At 44.7% G+C, this 16,303-nt stretch overlaps 1 protein-coding gene across 2 annotated transcripts in view; it reads left to right on the plus strand.

Moving 5' to 3' along the window:
- MGAT5B (alpha-1,6-mannosylglycoprotein 6-beta-N-acetylglucosaminyltransferase B) overlaps window positions 1-16,303 on the plus strand; it is a 172,470-nt gene that overhangs the window by 114,081 nt on the left and 42,086 nt on the right. For both annotated transcript variants that reach the window (XM_077833803.1, XM_077833804.1), the window contains exons 9-10: window positions 12,003-12,134; window positions 15,294-15,427. In XM_077833803.1, the coding sequence (XP_077689929.1) occupies window positions 12,003-12,134; window positions 15,294-15,427 (266 nt within the window). The remainder of the gene's footprint in view (window positions 1-12,002; window positions 12,135-15,293; window positions 15,428-16,303) is intronic.

Consider the following 16,303-nt stretch of genomic DNA (forward strand, 5'->3'; position numbering starts at 1 on the left):
CAGTGGGGACTGATCAGGTGATTATAAAATCCTGCAAGTAGCCCGGATGGGGAGAGAGCTTCCAGGACAGGGAAACTCTGGCAGGAAGGGGATCAAAGGGGAAGAGGATAGGGAGGAAGAGGCGATATAGATATAGAAAGCAGGTTGGCTCCAAGGGAAGGCCCTTGAGCAGGGTGATTCTGCAGAGTAGAATGGGAACCTGTAGGGAGTATGCTGGCCCCTGCAGAAGACCCCGGGTTGGGCGGAAGGATTGCATTTCAGTGCTTTGCGCCACAGAGCAGATCAATATTTAAGTGGTTAACTGCAGTGAGGTCAAAAGGTTTCGAGAAAGTGAGCAGTGTCTCTGACTCAGTTCCAGGGAAGTGTCCCAGTGAGTCAGAGGGTGGAGTATATCTCAATGCTGCCACTAGCTGGGGTAGCCAGAACATCTGTGTATTCTTCTTTGAAAGGATCTCCATTGTCTGTCTGACTTCCAGATGTTTTGGTTACTTGCCCTGGAAGTGCATAGGGCTACAGAGCTTGCTCCCAGCATGATTGGAGTTTGGGGTATAATAGAAGGGGCAGTTATATGCTAACCATAAAAGAGTAGCACAAAGAAATCCACCTGTGTGACTCACTGTGCAGGGCTGCATTTCACCCTAAGGCTCAGCTCTTCAGCAGGTGTAAATCAGCATAGCTCCATTGACTCCTAAGTTACACCCATGAGAGTCCGGCCCTAAACGGCCTCCATTCGCAGAGCTGTCCACTTGCCAGTGCTGAATTGTGATAGCTGTATTATTCAGAGATAATCTTATCACTCAATAGCACATTGTGATAACCTGTGTGGCTCCTTCAGGGATATCGCTGCTCCCTTTCCTGGCCAGATACAACTGTTTTCATTGTGTAGGCCACATGTCAACAGAGCCACAGTGACATATTTCCAAAATGAAGAGGGTATACATCAAAATGAAAGCCCTGCAGGCTAGGATAATTGCAAAAGCTGTTTCCTATAATTAGAGAGGCCTCTCTGTTTCTGTGACTGAGGTAGCTGGGTAGATTTATTGACAGCTCCCACCCAAGCAATGCAGATAAACAGTCTTGCCATTGTAAATAATAAAAAGGACTTATTCCTTCCACCTTTGCAGTTTCATTCCGTAAGAGAGGGAGTGCCTGAATTAGCGGGAATCATTGAGCTGTTAAATTGCACTTCTTCATGAAATATGCTTATTTTGTACCGAATGATAGCTCACTAACTGTGATCTTGGCAGTTGCAAAAACCTCTGCCTATAAAAGTGATACGAGTCCTATTATATAATTGTTGTGTCGTTTATATAGTGATTGCATGGGGGGTACATCTTCTATACAAAGAGCAGTCTTCATGTTCATCAAACACCATTCAGCATCTGAGCACAGGTTCTCTTCTCTCCTACACAGCAGCCTTTGCTAAGTGGGCATATGCCAGTGGAAATGGAAGCATGCCAATGAGGCGACTATTTCTGGGATCAAAGACTTAGAGAAATCAGGTGTGTTAGAGGCACCTGGCGTGGGAGCCCCTTGTTAAAAATTCTGCTGCCAAAATGAAAGGAGGGTTGGGTTTTCCCTAATTCTTGCGGTGTTTACCCCACTCCCAGAATGCTGCTAAATTATCCATCTCTGCCAGACACAGGCTTATCCCTGCAGCTCAGAAAAACATGGCCAAAGAGCAATTTATTGGCCTTTGCAATGCTCCAGTTTGCACCAAGAATTGGTCTTCTCATAACACTCTCCTGGGGAAGTGATTCCCCTACAGTAGCTACAGCCCTCCTTTCAAAGGACACAAGATGAACTGGAGACTGGGTTATCCACGTACTTGGTAGGCCTCTCATTACTCAGGTGAGTAATCCCAGCTCAAGCCTTACATTGGCTCAATATTTTCCAGAACAAAGTCTAACTGCTTCCAGCAGGTGGCGCCGAATATGAGTTTTTGTGGCACCTTAGAGACTAACCAATTTATTTGAGCATAAGCTTTCGTGAGCTACAGCTCACTTCCTCCGATGAAGTGAGCTGTAGCTCACGAAAGCTTATGCTCAAATAAATTGGTTAGTCTCTAAGGTGCCACAAGTCCTCCTTTTCTTTTTGCGAATACAGACTAACACGGCTGTTACTCTGGAATATGAGTTTATTTGTCCAGGGACCATTCTTCCATCATTGGCTCTAGCTTTGAGAGAACAGTTTTTTTGTTAAACCAGGGAAACGAATGAATCAATTACTCCCTCACTCTGTCTCTTTGCTAGTGTGTGGGGGACAGGATTTGTCACAGGCTAAGAAGGAGTTAAAACACTGGTGGTGCATCACTGATGGGAATATATTGTGCAACTGGAGATGCTTTTGTTATGTGGATTGCTTTAAAAATAAGCAGGATACCAGGCATTTAAAAAAATCCCTCAAGTTCGTAATGAGCTTTTTAGCAGCAATCATAGAGCTGGGATCAAAAGACCACACAGTGAGGACATTTACGCTGGCAAACTCCAGTTCAAATGGATTGTGACTAGTTTTGCAGAAAACACCAGATGTGCCATTTAAGTTAACCCGGCATGTCTTTTATCCATTGGTTAGGGTCACTGTGATGTGCTGCACTCACTGTTCTCTAGTGCAGTGGTTCTGAAACTTTTCAGACTACTGTACCCATTTCAGGAGTCTGATTTGTCTTGCGTGTCCCCAAGTCTCACCTCACTTAAAAATATTTGCTTACAAAATCAGACATAAAAATACAAATGTGTCACAGCCCACTATTACTGAAAAATTGCTGACTTTCTCAGTTTTACTATATAATTATAAAATAAATCAATGGGAATATAAATATTGTGCTTACATTTCAGTGTACAGTCTATAGAGCAGTATAAACAAGTCATTGTATGACATTTTAGTTTGTACTGACTTTGCTAGTGCTTTTTAGGTAGCCTGTTGTAAAACTAGGCAAATATCTAGATGAGTTGATGGACTCCCTGGAAGACCTCTGCGTACCCCCAGGGGTATGCGTACCCCCGATTGAGAACCAATGCTCTAGTGATCACCCCATGGCCTACACAATGAGGACAGCTGTGAGGATGTTTCTGAATTTCGTACCTTCCTAAAGGTCTTGAACCAAAGAGAATTGGGGTGGTGGGGTGGGAAAATGCAGATGAAGTTTTTCAAACACAGACAAACATTAAAAAACAGGAAATGAATCTTTGGGGTGGATTCCCCTCTCACTCGCAGCAGTTGTCCATCTGTGTACCTCCGTTGACGTCAGTGGAATCACTTCTGATTTACACTGGTGTGAGAAGAGATTCCAGCAGCTAGATGGTAATATTATACCCCATGGTGCCCTCTGGTAAGATGCCCATTTCAATCTCTCTGGACCTGTTGAAATCTGTTGCATTCCTTATTAAGTCAATGGGATAGAAACCCCCTTGCTCACATCTGCAGTTCAGTGACCATGCTCCCCCAGGAACTGCCCCTTCATGTTGGCAAATGCCAAGATGAAACTGACATGCTTCTCCTAGACTCTGAGGAGAGGAGTATGTGCTCCTTCAGCTCTGGCAGGAGAGGATGGGGGCAAAGCCATTTAACAAGTTCAGGGGCTTTGCCTGGAAATAAACTCAAAATCTCCAGCTCATTTTATGTCGGAGATTGAGGCTGAGATTTTAAAAGTCATGCAGGGGATTTGCATGCCCAATTCCTATTCATATTTGTGGGACCTGAACATCCAGATTCCTTAGGTGGCTTTAAAAATCTCAGCCTACAACCTACGAACAATGGGCCAGAGTCTCAGCTGGTGCAAATCAGTGCAGCTCCAGTGATTTTCTTAGAGCTGTGGACACCAGCTGCGGATGCAGCCCCAGCTATTTTCCACCTAAGGCAAATTTGTAGATCACAGGTGACATTCACACTACAAGGCCTGTGTACTTCTTAAGTCCCACTTGGTCTCTCTGCACACCCTCATGGGCACATCAGTGCTGCTTTAATCAGGGTTTCAGCAGAGGGAAGGGAATTGGCTTTATCCATCCCTAAGGGGGAAGCTTTTTGTTGGACTGTGTCCCACCTTGACGGCACGCAGAGCCCTTTCTCCACCTCCCCTCCTGCACGCCCACTTGCTGCTGAGAACAGAGGCCAGCAGTAGCAATGAAATTAAATATGATATAGAGTATTGGTCTGGCTTGCAGAAGGGTCCACCAGGATCAATTTGATTCTGGCCCTTTCAGCGTGGGGAGCAATAACTTGGAAGCAAAGCGTGGGTTAATTTGAAAATAGGTCAATGGGATGTGAAGATAACCTGTGGTAATCTGAATTCTGAGGGCCTCTGGCAGAGGACTGAATCCCTCGGCTGATTAAATTACCTATAAGGGGAAAATAGCAGGACAAGAACCTGCTGTAGATTTATTCTGGAGTATGCACAGCTGTTAGAGGCAGATGTCTAAGAGCGGCTAGAAAGGAACAGCTCTATAGGTGAACATGATTCTTTTAACGGGCTTAATTAAAGGGGAAACAACCTCAGTGTTTGTCTGCATTATCCTTTATTTAATCAACAAAACCAGAGCTGAACTTGGCCGTCGCTAATTTGCTAATCTCTGAAGTTGGGGCAAAACAAATGTGCTTGCCAGAGAAATCATAACCACATCATCCTCAGAGCTTGGTGGCTGCCAAGGGGGTTTACAAGGAGCTCAATCAAAAGCAGATTCTGTCAGGCAATTGTTTATTTGTGAGATTCAGTTTCTCAGACGTGGTTCTGAGTGTGGGGATCAACAGGTTGTCACAAAACCAATCTCTCGGCTAAGCTGTCTGAGAAAAAGGCATTTGTGTTCATCAATTTTATTTGCATAATTTCAAGCGCCGTCAGTAGTACACGGCATGAGGAAAAATTACGGAGATTTCACTCCAACCATGAGTGAAATTGGGTTTAGTAGAAAATTAGTTGACTTAACTGGCAAATGATGAAAGCTTGAATAGAGAATGTTTAAATAAGGAGGGATAAAAAAAAATAATAACTTGAAGGTGCAGACCAAAGTTGCTTGATTGGAATGTTAAACTCACTGGTTGTGACCCATTTAGCAGGGATGGAGAGGGCAGAGGATGGGTAGGGGTGGGTAAACCACTGGACTGTGATTCAGGAGACCTGCGGCCTATTTCTGGCTCTGTCATTAGCCTTCTGGGTGATCTTGGGTCAGTCATTTTCTCTCTCTGTGCCTCAGTTTTCCCCTCTGTAAAACAGAGATAATGTTACTGGCCTTCTTTGTAAAGCCCTTTGGGATCTACTCATGAAAAATGCAAAGTCAGAGAGAGGGATTATTTATTATTATATACCCCATGACCTGTTTTAGAGTCATTGATAAGTCAGAACTACAGGCTTTGTAATGCACATGGATCAATGTGCTAACTAGCAAAGCACAAAGGGAGGGTGCCGATAAGGGTCTACTACAGACTGCCGAATCAAACTTGAAAAGAGGATGTTACTCCTTATGCACCTGTTTATAATGTGTGTGCGTGCGGGGGGGGAGGGTATTAAATTACAGATGATAATTTTCTAACATTGTACCCAACACAGGATAACACCGTTTGGGATCTCATGATGGATAAAGATGAATTAATCACTGGGCTGGAAGTTGGTGGTTGCCTGGGGACCAGTGATCATTGGCTTCATTGCATTCAATATGACCTGCTGATGTTAATTTTTAATAAATCTTGGAATAACGAGTAAATTCCATAGGAGTGCTAGTGGGGTGCCAATATTCAAAAGGAGCAAGCGGTATGACCTGAGTGACTAGAGGCCAGTTAGTCTGTCATCAATCCCAGGCACGCTAATGGAAAAACTGATACAGGATTCAATTAAGAAAGGGAAGGAATATATTTAATGCAAGTAAACATAGTTTTATAGAAAATAGGTCTTGTCAAACCTTTTATTCTTTGATGAGAGTACAAATTGATGAGATTACAAGTTTAGATGGTAAAGGTAGATGCATAGACTTTTATATTCTCTAATACTAAATTCTTACACTTTTATAAGTGTTTGATTTAGCACTGCACAACATTCTGATTAGAACATTAGCACTATACAGTATCTATAAAGCACCCATTAAATGGGCTAAGAACTGGCCAATGGACAAACTTCAAAAGGTAGCCACCATCCCTGGGGAATCATCATTGAAGGGGCATGTCTCTAGCAGGGTTCCGTGGGGTCCAACCCTATTCAACAGTTTCACCAATCAGCTGGGAGTAAATGTAAAATTAGTGCTCATAAAACTTGTAGATAAACACACACATTGGCGAAGTCTTAAATAATGATGAGGAGTGGGAGTCATCCAGAGCAAGCTGCAGCACTTAGTAAGCTGGGCCCATTCAAACAAAATGTGTTTTAAATACAGCCAAATGCAAGTTTAAACATTTAGGAACAAGGAATGCTGGCCATGCCTACGGACTGGGGGACTGTATCCTGGAAAGCAGTGACTCTGGCAGGATTTAGGAACTACAGTGGAGAAGTAACTCATCCTGAGCTCCCAGTGTGATGCTGGTGCAAAAAGGGCGAAGGTGATTCTTGGATATATAAACAGGGGAGTAATGAGTAGGAGCAGGGAAGTGAGTTTACCTTTGTGTATGGCATTGGCGAGACCAACGTTGGAATATTGTGCCCAGTTGTGGGGGTCCACATTTTAAAAAGGAGGTTGAAAAATTGGAGAGGGTGCAGAAAAGAGCCACAAAACTGATCACAAGCTGAAGGGAACTTAAGAATCTCAATCTGTTTAGTTTATCAGAAAGAAGTTTGAGAGACAGTTTAATTACAGTGTAAGTACCTCCATGGGAAGAAAATCCTGGGTACTAGAAGGCTCTGTACTCTAGCAGAACAACGGAGGCAGAAGCCAGACAAAATCAGGTTAGAAATAAGGCACCAATGTTTACCAAGGAGGGTGATTAACCACTGGAATAAATGACCAAGGGAAGTGATGTTCAGATCAAGACTGGAAGAGACGCTTTAGCCAAATACAAATTATGCTTTAGTCCAAGCCAAGTTATTGGGCTCAATGCCAGGGTAATTGGGTGGAATTTAATGTCCTGTGAAATACAGGAGGTCAGATGAGATGATCTAATGGTCCCTTCTGGCTTTAAAGTCCATGGATTTATGAACTGAGCTATCTCCTAAACTTTGGGGATATCCGCTCCAGTGAGAAACAAATGGGCACAGATGTCTAATGAAAAGCTTTTATCTTAAGCAGAATAACTGGACCAGACCCTCAGCTGATGTAAATCAGCATAGCTCCATTGAAGTCAGTGGAGCTATGCTGATTTACGCTAGCTGAGGATCTGGCCCACTGTGTGTCATGCAAAGACGTGCTTATCAAGGAGGCAGCTAATGATTCAGCAGCATTTGGAGCCATGGTGTCTGGACATCGTCTTGAGGACAGTATTTAAGAACAGAGCCTTGTGCAGAGGATGTCGTACTTGTCAAGCAGTCATGGAGGCTAGTTAGTGCCTGATCTTCCTTCACCCAATCTCATGTGTATTGTGATGAGAGCTTTATTGTGGTGTAATGTCCAACGGGAAATCAGCTGCACTGAGGAAAATATCCCACCTTTTTACCAGATCGATGTGCTTAAAAATTCACTCCTGAGCAGAGGGCCACTGTGAGGACTAGAGCTGGGCAGTTATTTTTAGACAAACAGTTAATTAAAATCCATTTTGGGGGGGGCACCAAAACAATTCATGAGCTCGGGCTGAATTTGGCAAATAGTTTCAACTGCACTCACCCCCCCCGCCCCAATGAAACCAACAGTTTGCAAATGTCAAAACAGCATGTGGAGAAACGTCAAAATGATCCGTTTCAAATGGACGCTTCTAATGGAAGTGGCATTTCAAATGGGTTTAAATGTTTAACCCAAACAAAGTCTTTGGGGCTGGGGGTTGGGCGGTTCTTTTCGTCAACAAAAAAATGAACAAATTCAGTTTCAGCTAGAAACTAAATGATGGTTGGGTTTTGGGAGGGGGAGGAAGGGGTTGGGGTTTGCATTTTGTGGGGTGGGGGTTGATTTTTTGATCAACTTTAATGAGGACTAAACAGCAGTTAAATCCCACTCAAACCCTGGAAGCCAGGCTAGATGATCTAATAATCTCTTCTAGTTGTAAAGACCTATGAATCTATTTTGAGGACTTAAGTGGTGCATAGCATTTGTCTTGGCTCTCTGCACAAGGGTGCGTTACACCATAGATGAGAGAAAAGGGCCTGATTTTGCCTTCACGCACACCAATGTCAATCAGAAATATCTCCACCAAAGTCAGTGCATAAGATAAAGGTCAGGGCAGAACCAAGCCCCAAAAGAGGAAGGTACTGTCTTTTAGAAGAGCAACCACTGGACAATATGACAGCTAAAAATTGGTATAGAGCTAGAGTTGCAACCCTTACTCATGTGGGGGACCAAGTGGTGACTTCAGTGCGACAGCGTCTGCCAGGATGTGCTCACCTGTTTGATTAAGTGTAGCACAATATGCCCCGTAACGTGTATTTTTCTTTTCAAATATTGATTTAGAAATGTGACTCTTTCTCTGTTACCAGAGAGCTGCATGATTTTGTGTTATTTACACTTAATTATCAATTGTGCTTTATGTCATCCTCAGTGGATGCAGCGCCCGTATATTGTAGGTCATGGAGCTGTCTGTTGAAGCCAGTGCTGAATTATAGCTGCAATTCTGGAAACAGGGAGATTAAATGTTATCTGGCTGCTCTTTGATACCGATAACCTTTATGTCTTTCCTCCATGATAGCTCTGATTATTTCCATTTGTCACAGGCCAATCGGTTTTTTAATGTAGAATGATAGAGATGTAGAGCAGTTGCAATATAATAATTCTTTGCACTTCTATAGCAGTAATGCTCATTCTAATAATCATACTTAGCATTTACTGTGCTTTTCATCTGAGGATCTTCCTTTAAATTCAGCTCAGCTCTAGAGAACACTTTTCATCCAAGGATCTCAAAGAACTTTATGGACTTTAATTACTCCTCACCACACCCTTCAGAGCGATAGTTCATATTATACCCCTTTTTAAGTTAGCGGTAATGGAGACACAAGAGGTTAAAAGACTGAAGAAGCCAGTGACAGAGCTGAGAATGGAAGCCAGGAGTCCTAACTTTCAGTCTCCTGTGGTAGGGCCAGATTGTACTGCCCTGGTGTTAAACAGTGTTTTATTCCATAAGTAGTTCCCTTATCTCCAGCGGGATGTTGTCTGGGGCAAGTTTCTAGCATTGCAGTGGAGGGAAGGGCCCCATTGTACCAGGCACATGTGAGACAGTCCCTGCAGCAAATTGCATACAGTTTAATTAGACAAGACAGAGAGAGGTGAAGTGACTTACCCCAAATCATCCATCAGGTCAGTGGCAGAGCTAAGATTAGAACACAGGTCTCTTAAGCCCTAGTCCAGGGGGCTAGTCTCCGAACAACATAAGTGAGAGCAGTCTGTTACCCAGCAGACAATGCCTCCTTTTCAGTGTTATTGGAATGTAACTAATCTGAACAATCATTTAAGTTCCCATCACACAGGTTAGATAAGTGGAGAGATCAAGTGTGCACACATATCTGAAACATCTGACATCCCTTATAGATTAGCCCCAAGCTTTTCATTTATCTTAGTGCCTTTGAATGGAGTAGCAGGATTTGGGGGTTGGCTCTCCCTTACCAGTTTAATTTTGAGCCTATGTACCATAGGCGCCAACTTCTTCTGGCACCGGTGGGTGCTCGACCCACCCTGCCCCCAGCCCCGCCCCCATTCCAACCCCTTCCCCAAAGTCCCTGCCCTGAGTCTGCCCCCTCCCTTCCCCTATTGGACTCCTTCCCCAAATCCCCGCCCCGGCTCCGCCTCTTCCCCACCTCCTCCCTGAGTGCACTACGTTCCTGCTCTTCCCCACTGCCTCCTAGTGCTTGCTACAGCTGTTTGGTGGCGGCAAACGCTGGGAGGGAGGGAGGAGCAGAGACGTGGCGCGCTCAGGGGAGGAGGCAGAGGAGGAGGTGAGGCCGGGCGGGGCGGGGAGCTTGGCTGCTGGTGGGTGCAGAGCACCCACTAATTTTTCCCCATGGGTGCTCCAGCCCCAGAGCACCCACGTAATCGGCGCCTATAATTATAGACTGTGATGCTAGATTGGCAGGTATGTACCAGAGTGTTGGGAAAGCTCTTGCAGGCCAATATAATGCTCCAAATTTGGTGTCTGAGCCTCTCCTTCTTGCTTTATTTATGTATCTTTTTGGGATGGCTCTCAGAGACGAGAGTCTTTCTATTCCTGTCATCTCCCCGATCAGCCACTTAGTGGAAAATTGCCCATAGAAGTGAACCTAAATTACAAGTGATAAAACTAGAGCCTATTCTATCCGCAGATGACCCTTTCTGTTCTACAGCGAGCTAACGCTTATATTCTTTGTGACAAGAGCAATAAAGCCGTTGCAAGCATTTATGTGCAGCTAAGTCACCTTAAATTGAAAATCCTTGTTTTTGCTGGCTTTGGAGTGGTCCTTCATTAATTCATTCTACATTTCAGGTCTACACTTAAAAGTTAGCTTGACATAGCTGCAGTGCTCAGGGGTGTGACAAATTCACACCTGTGAACAGCATAACTATGCCAACCTAACCTCTGGTGTAGACGTGGCTAGGTCAATGGAAGAATGTTTCCGTTGACCCAGATACCACCATCTGGGGAGGTGGATTAGCTATAGCAATCGAAAAAACCCTTCCTTCGCTGTTTACACTATGGCACTACACTAGCATGGATATGGTAGACATGGCCTAAGTGTTGCACAGTCAGAGCCAATGCTCCAGGATGACACCTGACCAACTTACTTCTTTGATTGGTTTATATAAGCAAGCCAGATCATGTTTGGGATTCTTGCACCAAGATCCTTCTCCCTACAGGGGCCAGGCACAAACTCTGGGGTAGCAGAGGCACCAGTGCCCCCAGCATACAAGCCATACCAAAAGAAGAGGAGAGGAGGGAGAAGAGATGGCCTATAGTCCAGCGCCCCTCCATGTTGGCCTACAAAGGTCACCCTCCCGTATGGCTGTTCAGAACTGGTCAGAAAATTTTTGTCATGAGTTCTCCGTCAGAATATGCTGGTTTGACAAAACAGAATATTTTTAAAAAATCATTACTGATTTAGATGAAATTTTGTTTAGAAAAAAATGGTTGTTTTTTTTTAAGAGTGAAATGTCCTAATTTGTCATTTTTGGAACAAAAAGTTTTGATTTTTCAGTTTGAAACGACTTTTCCTTTATGTGATTCTATAGTTTTTAAAAATTAAAAAGGTACAAAATTTAAACAAAATGTTTTGATTGACCCAAAAGAAACAAACAAAAAAAATGGGAATTTCATTTCAAGAAAAGATTCAGAATGTTGGCTTTTTGTCCCAATTTGGGATGAATTTTTCATCCCCCCCATCTCAATTTTGCACCAGACGGACCAGCTCTAGTTACTGAATGGCAGGGTCATATTGCACCAACGTAAGGCCTTCTTAAGCCCCCAAACTAGAGTTAAAGTGGGACTGAAATTGGGTTTAGGCCTCTGGAGAGGGGGCAGTTTCGCCCCCTGTGATGATTTCAGTAACACAGATCAGACTTCTCTTTGCTTTCCCTTTCCCTGCCCCAGGAACGAGATTTGTAGGATGTATAAGCAGGCACTAACTTATTCCCCTACCCACACCCCCAGTGCTTACCAGACTCCCTGCCCTACTTCTCTGGACATCTGAAACAGTGTCATTGTCGCACAGTAAATGCAAATCCAAGGCTTCTGCTTCCCAGAAGACATCCTAAGAGGCAGCTCTGCCCATGCAACAACCTGGGGAGATGGACTAGTAGGAATCATGGGGGAGAGGCCAGGCGAGGCCCCAGTGACAACATATTTTTAAAGCGGAGTTCAAGACTTCCAGGAAGGAGCCAGTTGATGGCGCCTTTAAATCCCATGGCAGGGAAATGGGGCTAGGGCTGGTGAAAGGGCTTATATTGTGTGGCTGATCAACCCTTCCTGATTCTTTTCAGTAATTTAGGGGTGCCTCCGGGACGGGGCAATTGTCCCTTGACTGTCCCTTTGCCCTTTGACCTCATTTACACTGATTACCATGGCCTCCAGCAAATGAAGCAACACATGGGGCTCTCCTTTAAGAAATACAGGTAAGAAAAAAATCACTCTCTTCCTCTTTGCTTCTACTTTTAAATAGGTTTCAGAGTAACAGCCGTGTTAGTCTGTATTCGCAAAAAGAAAAGGAGTACTTGTGGCACCTTAGAGACTAACCAATTTATTTGAGCATGAGCTTTCGTGAGCTACAGTGAGCTGTAGCTCACGAAAGCTCATGCTCAAATAAATTGGTTAGTCTCTAAGGTGCCACAAGTACTCCTTTTCTTTTTACTTTTAAATAGCGAGTGACACCAGCGCTAATGAAAATGAGGGGCAAATAGTTCTGGCTAGAGGGAGGCATGCTGTGGCCTGGGATTTTGCAAACTTCATCACACAGTTTTGCCAATGCACCTCACCCTGCACTGCTCCAGCCCTCCCTGTCCCATGCTGCTCCAGTACAGTCCAACTCTGCCAGTGCTAGTCCTGATTTGCAGCACCCCATGCTATTCCAGTCCTAATCTCTTCCGGTCCTTCAACCTAATGAGGCTGTCCTGTGCCTAAATTGGTGGTAGTTTTACACAGGGCATAGACACAGACTAGGATGAAACACCTTTTAAGATAAATCTGACCCCATCTGCGATTTGAACCCAAGTTCCCAGACGGGGAATGTTCGCAGCACTGAGCAATTGTCTCACTTAGCTCCCTTCTCTTTCTCTCTCTCCCTCCCTCCCTCTTTGCTCTGTCTGTTGTTTATCGCAGCAAGACCAGCCAAAACTCCCCTGACCTTGCAGCCCTTCCCTTCCCCTACCAACGAGCCCCTCATAAATCTCCAGCACATAAGGAGGAGGAGTTTAGCCTTTTGTTTCCAGCCTTGTTTATGTGCATGGCTCTGACAGCTGGTAAATTGCCCAGAGACCTTCCCAGCGGCTGTCAGAATATGCCTGGGAAGGAGAGAGCTCAACCTCACCTGCTACCGTCTTGAGATCAGAACTCATTTTAAGGCTCTGCAATGGGGAAGCAAACACCCTTGGGGAGGAGTGTGTGTGTGTAAATAGTATATTTGCACGCTGCAGGTGGAATCTGCCACCATCACAACAGGACCGAGAGATCTCTTTGTATTTGCAAGAATAACCCCCCTGCCCCCAGCCTGTTTCCTCCCTTCCTCTTTGCCATTGAGAGAGACAAATGTCACCATCCCCGTGGTACATCAGCAGCCTGCAAAGTATGTGATTTAATTTAACACTGATAGTTCTGCTATTTATTACATTTTCACCCATTCCTTCCACTATCCTACACAATTTTATTAGAGGGGAAGATGACAGGCGGTGTTATTGTTTTCATTATAAATGCATTTGCTTTGTGCACGCCACTTGCTTTTTCTCCTCTCTCTTTCCACAGTCTTTTTTCTTCCTCCCTCTTGCCAGGGTAATGCCTACCTCCGCATTCCCGGAATATTCAGAAAAGCATTACAATGTCTCCTGGAGATAGATAACGTTTTCCCAAACATTGGGTGGGTGAAAAGCCTGCGCAACAGGGAGCAGTGAATCTCTTCCTTTCCAGAGGTGACATTTAGGATACTTCCCCCCGCCCCCTTCTGCTGAATATTGGACCAGTGCTTTGCTTCCAGTTTCCCCTTTTGACCTAAGGCTGATGCCCAATGCCAGTTCTCTGTGGCCTAACGGTAACGTTACGCGTTGCTAATGGCAAGACCTGGGTTCGAAACCCAGATTTGCTGAGACAAAGGAACTGCCAGGCCAGGACAGACTGAGCATCGATCTAATCTGCTATCCTTTGCAGACAATACCTAATGCCAGAGGTTCCTAAGCATGTTGTGTTTAGAGCAATAGTTACTGAGTTATACACCTAGGAAATACAATAGCGGACCAGACCCAGAGTCATCTAGTCTGGTATCCAGTCTCTGACAATGGCCGACACCAGATACTGCAGGAGGTGTCTGGGTAGACAGTTGTTCAATAATATCCCTATGGTGACATTTCTTCCTGCCTCAGGCTATTAATGGTTAGTTTATGTCCTGAAGCATGTTTCTACTCATTATACATTTTTGTCAAATATTCTTATTATTCATATAAATACTGAATCTTTTTAAAAAATGTTCTTAATCTCTTTGCCGCATTACTATCTGGTGGCAATGAGTTCCACAGGCTATCCCTGGAGTAAATTTGAAGAACAAACAGCTGCTTTAGTGAATAAGCCTAATCCAACTCCTTGAGTAAGAGGGATAATGCCCATTTGTTGTTTTTCACAGCACTCTGTCCACATGGCAATATACTCAGACAGCAAAGGCACTCATTCAAGATGGAAACATTACATCATCAGGCCACATTCTCATTGGCCTATCAGTGATCCTGCCATCCAGATACTTCCAAGTAGTCACTGGCTACTGTGACTTCCCAAAAGGTGACTGAGCACTAGAGAGAATAAGCTGCACGCTCTGAAGGGGTGCAGTTCCAGGGGTGCTTCTGCTGCCTGCCAGGTGAGGTGCAATGCCTCCTGGTGCCTGTCCCTAGCTCAGGGGTATTGCTAAATGCCACAACAGAGCATAGGGGGGTATTGCCAATCAAAGTCTATTGGCAGAAGTGTATGGGACCAGGACTGGAGTAGCAGAGGTTGCTGATCATCATTGGCCTGTATTGGTGAAGCTGCTTAGGCAAAACTTATTCGGTGATCATCTGCATCACGCCCAGCTGTAGCCATTGTAATTAATCCACTGGCACTTGCACTAACAGTCCCTACATCTGTCTCAGCTGTCAGCATTTGCAATGTTGTCATCTTGTCCCAGGCCTCTAGCTTTTAGGCGGTAAGGCAGTGCATACTCTTTCCATTTCAGCAAAGCCTTTGGTCCTTGGTATTCAAACACACAGCACTACTCCAGGGCAGCACTGGCTTGGCCTCTCTATCATCCCATGGGGCATGCATTTGAGCACATAATGCTACTTGCTGCAAGGATGCTCAAACCAGTAATTGGGCACTGATGTGAGGGACTGTCCCTGCACAGGCTGGATTCTAGGACTCCCAGATCTCTCTCAAAGCAGTCATTCCACTAAATGAGCATCTGCTGAAGCCCTCAGCAGCACTAACTCTCTCCTTGGCCTGCTGATGCTAGAGGGCGAACCTATAGCTTGTGGCTTGATGCTCTTTATTTGCAGAATGGGAGCAGAATATAACCATTGCCCTTTGCTTTCTTGCCTGGGCAGGTGTCGCGTTCGTGTCATTGATACCTTTGGGACAGAGCCAGCCTACAACCTTGAGGAGTATGCCACTCTGCATGGCTACCGGACAAACTGGGGGTACTGGAACCTGAATCCCAAGCAGTTCATGACTATGTTTCGTAAGTGATCCCTTGTTTGGTAATTGTTTCTACTGGGGTTTTATTTTATTGGTTTTGTATGTGCAGACGGGGTGATAGAGCTGAGCAAATAATCGATTTGGTGGTTCAGAGGTCAAACCGGGGAAAATGTGCTTTGTTTCAAATCGAAGCTGATTGTTTTTCACCAAAACGAAAACAAAGAAAAAAATGTGTGCCAGTCGGATTAAATGCCTTGAATTTCAATTCCAAACATTTTCAAAATGAAACATTTTGACATTTTCAGAATTTTTGTTTTCAGGGGGGTTTGGGGCCAAAAGTATTAGACAACTGCAACCCGAATTTGCATAGTGTTCTGGTGCCACCAAAACTGTATTCTTTGGTAATTTTACTATTTGCCTATTTTTTTTTTTTTTGTCCTGGCTCTATTTCTTGATCCCTAGGTTACCATTGCAGGCCAAGGCCAATGCATGAAAGGTACAAATAAGTTCTCAGATGTATCTGAATTACTCTGCCAGTCCACTGCCCATGTCACTGCCGCCCCAAAGCTACCGCAGTGGAAGGAAAACAGACCTTGATTTGCTCTGAGCCCACAAACTCAGATTTGCTCCTGTTCCTTCTACCTGTTTCCACAAGCTGGAGGCTGACATGTGTCCAGTTCACTTGAAAAGAGTGCATTTTCACACACAATGAGCACCATATACCTGCTGGGATGGGCCTTCCGTTTCCATTTGTAAGCAGCTATTCAGGAGCAGTCAATACCGGGGTTTGCATCTCAGTCCCCTGGCCTATGGCTTCCTCCCACCCCCTGTGCCAGCAGGGGCTGGGAAATGTTGTGCAAGCAGGGGAGATGAGCATCTCACATGGCCCACCAACGTGCCCTCTGGCCAGCTGAGCTGT

The sequence above is a fragment of the Eretmochelys imbricata genome, chromosome 14 (genome assembly GCF_965152235.1).
Source record: "Eretmochelys imbricata isolate rEreImb1 chromosome 14, rEreImb1.hap1, whole genome shotgun sequence".
Classification (NCBI taxonomy): domain Eukaryota; kingdom Metazoa; phylum Chordata; order Testudines; family Cheloniidae; genus Eretmochelys; species Eretmochelys imbricata.